This window comes from Lolium rigidum, chromosome 5 (genome assembly GCF_022539505.1).
Source record: "Lolium rigidum isolate FL_2022 chromosome 5, APGP_CSIRO_Lrig_0.1, whole genome shotgun sequence".
Taxonomy (NCBI): domain Eukaryota; kingdom Viridiplantae; phylum Streptophyta; class Magnoliopsida; order Poales; family Poaceae; genus Lolium; species Lolium rigidum.
The window spans coordinates 12977848-12984382 of record NC_061512.1 but is presented as its reverse complement, the minus strand read 5'-3'; the positions used below and the strand labels follow the sequence as shown (position 1 = coordinate 12984382).

General features: G+C 40.0%; 1 protein-coding gene across 1 annotated transcript; it reads left to right on the top strand.

Moving 5' to 3' along the window:
- The first annotated feature begins 2196 nt into the window (after positions 1-2196).
- Positions 2197-2646, top strand: LOC124657968 (puroindoline-B-like). Its single transcript, XM_047196423.1, has one exon. It carries the CDS (start codon positions 2197-2199, stop codon positions 2644-2646), a length of 450 nt encoding a protein of 149 aa, XP_047052379.1.
- Positions 2647-6535: the final 3889 nt, after the last annotated feature.

Here is a 6535-nt window from a genome sequence, read left to right as displayed (position 1 = left end):
AAGTGTCACTTTTCAACTTAGTTAGATTTTTGGGTTGATAACATTTCACATTTACTGTTAATAAATAATGGGCAGTTCGGTTGATAAATTTTGAGCTAAAATAGTTTTCAAGATATTCTAAATAAAATCAGTTTTTCGGGTTGATAATTTTTCACATTTACCGTTGATAAATAATAGGCAGATGGATTGATAAATTTGAGAGCAAAAAATATCTCAAAAATATTCTAAACAAAATTAGCTTTTGAGGCTGATAAGTTTTCACATTTACCGTTGATTAATAACGAGTAGATGCGTTGATAAATTTGAGAGGTAAAATTGTCTCAACAATATTCTAACACGAAGGACTCATAGCTCAGCTGGTAGGCTCCATTCATTGCTGCGCGCGCGTGGGGCAGTAGGTTGTGGGATCGATTCCCATGGCTAGTTGTTTTGCCACATCGCGCTCACCTATAGCTGGAAAAGGAAACAAACAAATTTGTCGGATTTCCTTTTACTTAAAATTAAAATCAGCGGTTGACCGCTAGGTAGGGTCTCCCGTTCCTACTACATTTAAAAAAAAAGTTGCTCCGCCTTCATTATGGTAGGTGGTTGAGTTGCAAGTGGGGTGGTACTTTGGGTAGGTGGAGGGAGAAAAAAACTTGAAAGACCAGAGTAGAAGAAGTAGAAGAAACGGTTTTATCCTTTTGTTTCGCAATAAAATTCGTTTTTTCTTGGGAGCTTGGATTACGGTTTATTAGCTAGGAACCTATGTGGTCGACCTATATTTTCTGAAGTCCCAAACTCTCAATCAACTAATTCGGTTTAATTAAAATCTCAGTTTGTTGAGAAAAAAACATATCCTTTGGACTATATAAGTACCAAGAAGCTCAAAACCAGCAATTATGTGTGTTTTTTTTCTCTTTTTTCATATATAAGCTAAAGTCTAACCAAATACCAAACAACTTATTTTTTGCTTATTCAGAAGCACCCCAATTTATGAGCAACCCAACTTATTTTTTTCTTATTGTTTGTTCTTACATTCTGAAACACATAATTTTGAGACGTTTGTTATTACCGGTAGCGTAGGTCCAATGGCGCAGGCCATGGGTAAGTTCTGTCCGCGTGGGCAGCTTGGTCCACAAGCTAGTAGTGTGCGCCTAGGACTTCTACGCTACTGCGCTCTTCGTTTGGGCACGCTACCACTGTTAGGGCAGCATATGCTTATTAGGCCGCGCTGCTATAGTCAGCTTCTACCTATAGACATTTTTCTACTAGTGAACCACACTAAAAAAACCAACATGCCTGAAATGATGGAAGGCGTTGCAGGGCTCCGGTCCTGCTTACTCAGGTTCGTGCAACACCAAAGAGTTGATCGATGAGGTGATCATCGTCATCGTCATTGCATCCATAGTACACCAACCAATGAGGAGGCTGAAGCGCCATTCATGGTCACGGAGAGGTGATACTGGCAGCTCAGGCTTTAGCCTGGTACTGAGGCTCAAATACTACTATATGCTTTGTAAAATTAGAGAGAAAGCTTATATGGCCTTGTCTTTACCGTGGTAGCGGCGCCGGAGGGACGGGATGCATGCCACACTAAAGAGAAGAATTTCCTAAAAAAACTTAAGAGGAGAAAGGAGTGGCGTGTTAAAAGGCTGGAAGGAACAAACTAAGCAAATTGTTTCTTTTGTGAGCAATGAGATATGTAACACTAAGCATGAAATGGGATGGAGGGGGATGCATCGTCAGCACCAGCTCATATTTAAAGAATTATAATGATTATCCGTCTCAGCAACACATGATTTCTACATAAAAGAGAAAGAACCATGGCTAGAAGTGGACGATATTTAGACATTGCTTGCCCTACTACCTTGTAAAACAAAATTTGTTATACTTTGGTCGGGATCCTTCTCGAACAGTGTGCACAGCACTATAAGGTCCGCCCACAGAGAAGCATTACCATTTCTGTGATCTATCCGAAGAAAAGGACACATGTCGAGCATCAGTATCTCAACAACCAGCATAGCGTATGTGTTTTTGAAAGTAACTTTGGTTAGTTCGTACCCAACTAATTTTGTTAGTACTAAGTACTAACTAGCGACAACAACAACACACGATGGCACACGGAATCCCTGTGTCGGATGGTCTATAAATGAAGGGCAGGCCTCATCTCAGCTACTCATCTCCACCTTCACCAAAACCACACCAGCCTGAAACATGAAGACCTGCTTATTGCTCCTCGCTCTCCTTGCGCTCGTGGCGGTGGCCTCTGCGCAGTACCAGTACGCAGAATATGGTGGCTATGCCGAGCAAGCCGGCGGAGGGGCCGAATGCGAGCAGCAGCAGGTGAGCCTAAGCTCTTGCAAGGACTACGTGATGGAGCGGTGCATGACCATGAAGGATTTCCCGGTGACATGGCCGTCGAAATGGTGGAAAGGAGGATGCGAGCACGAGGTTCGGGAGCAGTGTTGCGAGCAGCTAAACAAGGTAGCACAGCAGTGCCGCTGCAAGGCCATCTGGGGAGCCGTCCAGGGCGAGCTAGGTGGTTTGTTGGGCTTCCTGAGAGGTGATATAGGCAAACGTATACAGAGGGCGAAGAGCGTCCCCGCCAAGTGCAACATGGGCTCCGAGTGCAACTTCCATCCTACTACGGGCTATTACTGGTGATGTAGCCTCTGTCGGCGATCAGGAAACTTTCACATGTATATCACCCATGTGGAAGATAAATGTGGCCACCTATGAATAAAAGCTCACTTGTGTGCAGGGTTGTCTTGCAAACATCTGAGTTTGTGTGAATGTGTGTTCTTGGTGATGACTTGTGTGCATGTTTGTCCTCTTTTGAATAAAAATATGAATACATATGGTCTTTTTTTTTTGCGAGAAGAATACATATGGTCTTGCTCATGTATTAAACAAGAAAGAGGAGATGAGGAAATGAATTATAACCTCGGTAGTACAAATTTAGAATCAATATCTCAACAACCCGCACCACGTATGTGCGCTTGCAAAGTAACTTTGGCTAGTATGTATCCAACTAATTTTGTTAGCGGCAGTAACACACGATGGCACACGGAAACCTGCTTGCCCAAACGTGCACAGCACTATAATAATAGATCGGTGGCATAGCTCTTCTGCATTTTCCAGTGATACTACTTGACGTACTATGCTGTCGGCATGACTATTTTTCCTTTTCCCACTTTACTGCTTCCATTTCCTGAGTCGTTTATTTATACTAGTAAAAGTGCATGTGCCACACACGTGTAATATAGGACACACATTAACAATTCGTGCAACAAGTATAATATCATTAAAAAATGGCAAGTTCTAAATAAAAAAATCATCACACCAATATAATATACCTCTAAATTATATAGGAACTGACAACGTGAAAGGAAAATAACTATCCAAGTTAATTATAAAAATGAAAATCATGAAAAATAAACATAGTTTCACAGAAAAACTACAAAGAATGATGTTTGAAGCCTCATGTCATCCCTAAACAGAGATAGACCACTCTCTACTTTGGCGTGCTCTCGAAAAAAAAAGACCACTCTCTACTTTTCATTTTTATTATTTTGGTCTCGCATAGCTAATCTAGCTCATCCATCATGGTCGTTCTCTTTACACCCCCGGTCATGTAACCAAATAGATGCTTTACAGAGGAACGGTTAGACCCACCATTATTAAACTTTGACATCGCGGATGAGGGTTCTTCGGTGAGATCGATCTAGCCTTCACATATGTCCCTTCTTTATAAATCAATTTCCTGGATTGACGTGTCAGCACACATGTTGCCTGTTCCTGACACCTAAAGCATACCAAAAAAAATTGTTAGAGACAATAGAAAACATATTTGGTAGAAAAATGTTTGTTTGTAATTCTTACCTTCAAGAACATTAAACTGGGAGAATGTGGGGCATGGCTCAAATGTGATGACCGGCCAAGTAGTGTGCGAGGTAAGTGCAAGCACTGGTTCGTTAGGTATTGTTGCATATGGAGGGGATTATATATTTATTGTGGCAAACTGAATCCCTAGAATTGAGTCAAAGTGATGATCTCATGGCTCCCAAGTGCAGGAGATCGATTGTAGTACTTTTTAATAAGAAAGGTTGTCGAATCCATGAGTAGCTAAAGGTATTTATTAGTAAGCTTGATAAGTAAAACAATAAAAGGGTGCAATGGTTTTGTTGTTTTAGGTTTGTAGTTTGCAATAAAAAAAATACTGAAAGTAAATAGCAGCAAGTAAATGGTCTAAATGAGAGGAAGATAAATCCTCTATGCAGCAAGAGGATAAGCTCAAGTGTGCGTGTGAATTTATATGTGACAGTTTCCAAGGGCAGCATGGATTTACTTAGCATTTAGATTTCTACACAACATGGTGAATATCTTGTCAATTTTCATTCGTTTAGGGAGGAGCCTAGATTACGTGAAGCCATAGATATGAGCAAATACACCCCTTATAATGGGTTCTAGAGCTATTTTCATGAGCAAGTAATGGAACCATTAAGACATAAATGTCCAACCGTAGCAGCCAGTTCATTGGTCCTCGACATAAATCCATCTAATGCAACTCAAATTATTGGAAATCGGTTTCTGTCATACCGTCCCTTCCAACCCTCATTATTACATCAAAGTGTAGCCCTATGAGCCTATATAGATGAAGTATTAAGCCGTTGACATTCGCATAAAACGTCATAGAACCACATAAAAGATAAAAAAACTTGATCAAATACTCATTGCATACTATATGGAAAGCATAGCCAATTCATCCTATGTACTTAGGAACATGGGGAACTACTGACAAGTGAAAACATGATATGGATCAGTTGCATATGGATTACAACATAATCTCAGAATATAATATCTCCACTAAATAAAGACAAGTTGCAACCACAAACATGCAAATAGCACTTAAAAAATATCTGGGGTTCAATCAGTCACAAACTATGAGGGGAACGAGGTGAATCTTGGAGATGGAGATGGTGATGATGGAGACGTTGATGGAGACATTGATGGAGAGGCCTCCCCCTACGCCAAGGAGGAGTGGTGATGACGATGTTGTTGGTTTTGCCCTCACCGGAGGCTCCGGTGCTGCAGGATCTGCCCTCTCCCAGAGTAGGAGAGGACTTTCGCCTCCTTCACCGCCTCTATAAATCTTGGAAAAAAAGTTGGTGTAGGTTTTCTGGCAAGATGGAGGCATCTATAAAAACTAGGACAAATGCCCGTGCGTTGCCACGGGATAACAAAAAATTACTCACCAGTAAACAATTATTTGGGTCTATAAATGTGTGCGAAACATAAATAATATGGTTTTCGTTCATATATGTATAAATATCGATTCTCCCCTTCTCCTGTTTTTTCTTCTTTGCAGATGTCATGTCTCGCGGCCTCTTCTTCCACTCCACCTCTCCACCTCCCTTCATTTGCCCTTGGTTTAACATTGTCATCACCACCACTTCATTTACCATTGGTTTGGCTTGACCAACTGAAACTGTATTATAACACATGCTAAATAGGTAGCATAGTTAGTATTATTGGAAGTCGTCTGAACCCCATCTATCTACCATATAAAATATGGATGCTGATGTGGCATGCCAACAAGAATTTAAGAATATAATTAGACATGTAGTATAAACAGAAAATGAACAAATATCTTTGCAACTTGTACCTCTATCTTACTGTAGCAAAATAATTTTGATGGATGCTAGTCAAGTAGGGCACTCAAGAGGCATTTTCAATTGATGTCACAAAATGTGCACTTACCTCAGTTAAAAAACTTAAATATCAAGTTGCAAAGCTATCGGAAAGTTTGAAATTGTGTGAAATTACTATATAAGTCATTGTATATACCTTAAGAGGCTCAGGGCTGCCCTCTGCGAACCTCAGGATGCCTTGCTCTGTCACACTGTCCTTTGAAGAGTGCATTGCGTGTAGCATACTGTGTAGTGACATTGCCATATATGGTTGTGAGCCTGATGATCTTAAATGAAAAGTATTGTCCATATTGTGCACCATGCAAGCTCTATAACGTTGCATATGAATTAGGAACATATAAGAATTTCATCTAGCTTCCTAAACAAATCACGTGAGCAAGACCAAAAGAGTTCAGTCATAAAAAAGTGTCCAGGCCATAACTACTAAATAAAGCATTAGCAAAAACGAATTATTAACTGCCACACAACATGACACCCAAACAGGGACCAGAAATGCCAAAATAAAAAAATAAGTCACAAACACTAATTGGGGTTCTCCATGGAGTAATCCAGTTCAATTCCAAAAAATAGGAAATTCTGAAAGTGATGTGTAATAGCCAACTTTTGTCCTCAAACACAAGAAAAGCAAATTATTCGAGTTGAAACTTATTACACGTAAAACAAGAGCTATCACAAAATAGGCAGGAACAAGCTAAGGTTGCATATGTAAGACAACAACATAAGATAGTGGACGGTCAAGACAACAAGTAAAAGTATAACTTATGGTTTTAAATAAAAAAAATACTGAACAAATATAGTCCAAGCGGAGATATGCCAAAAATCCTACAGAACCCAATATAATT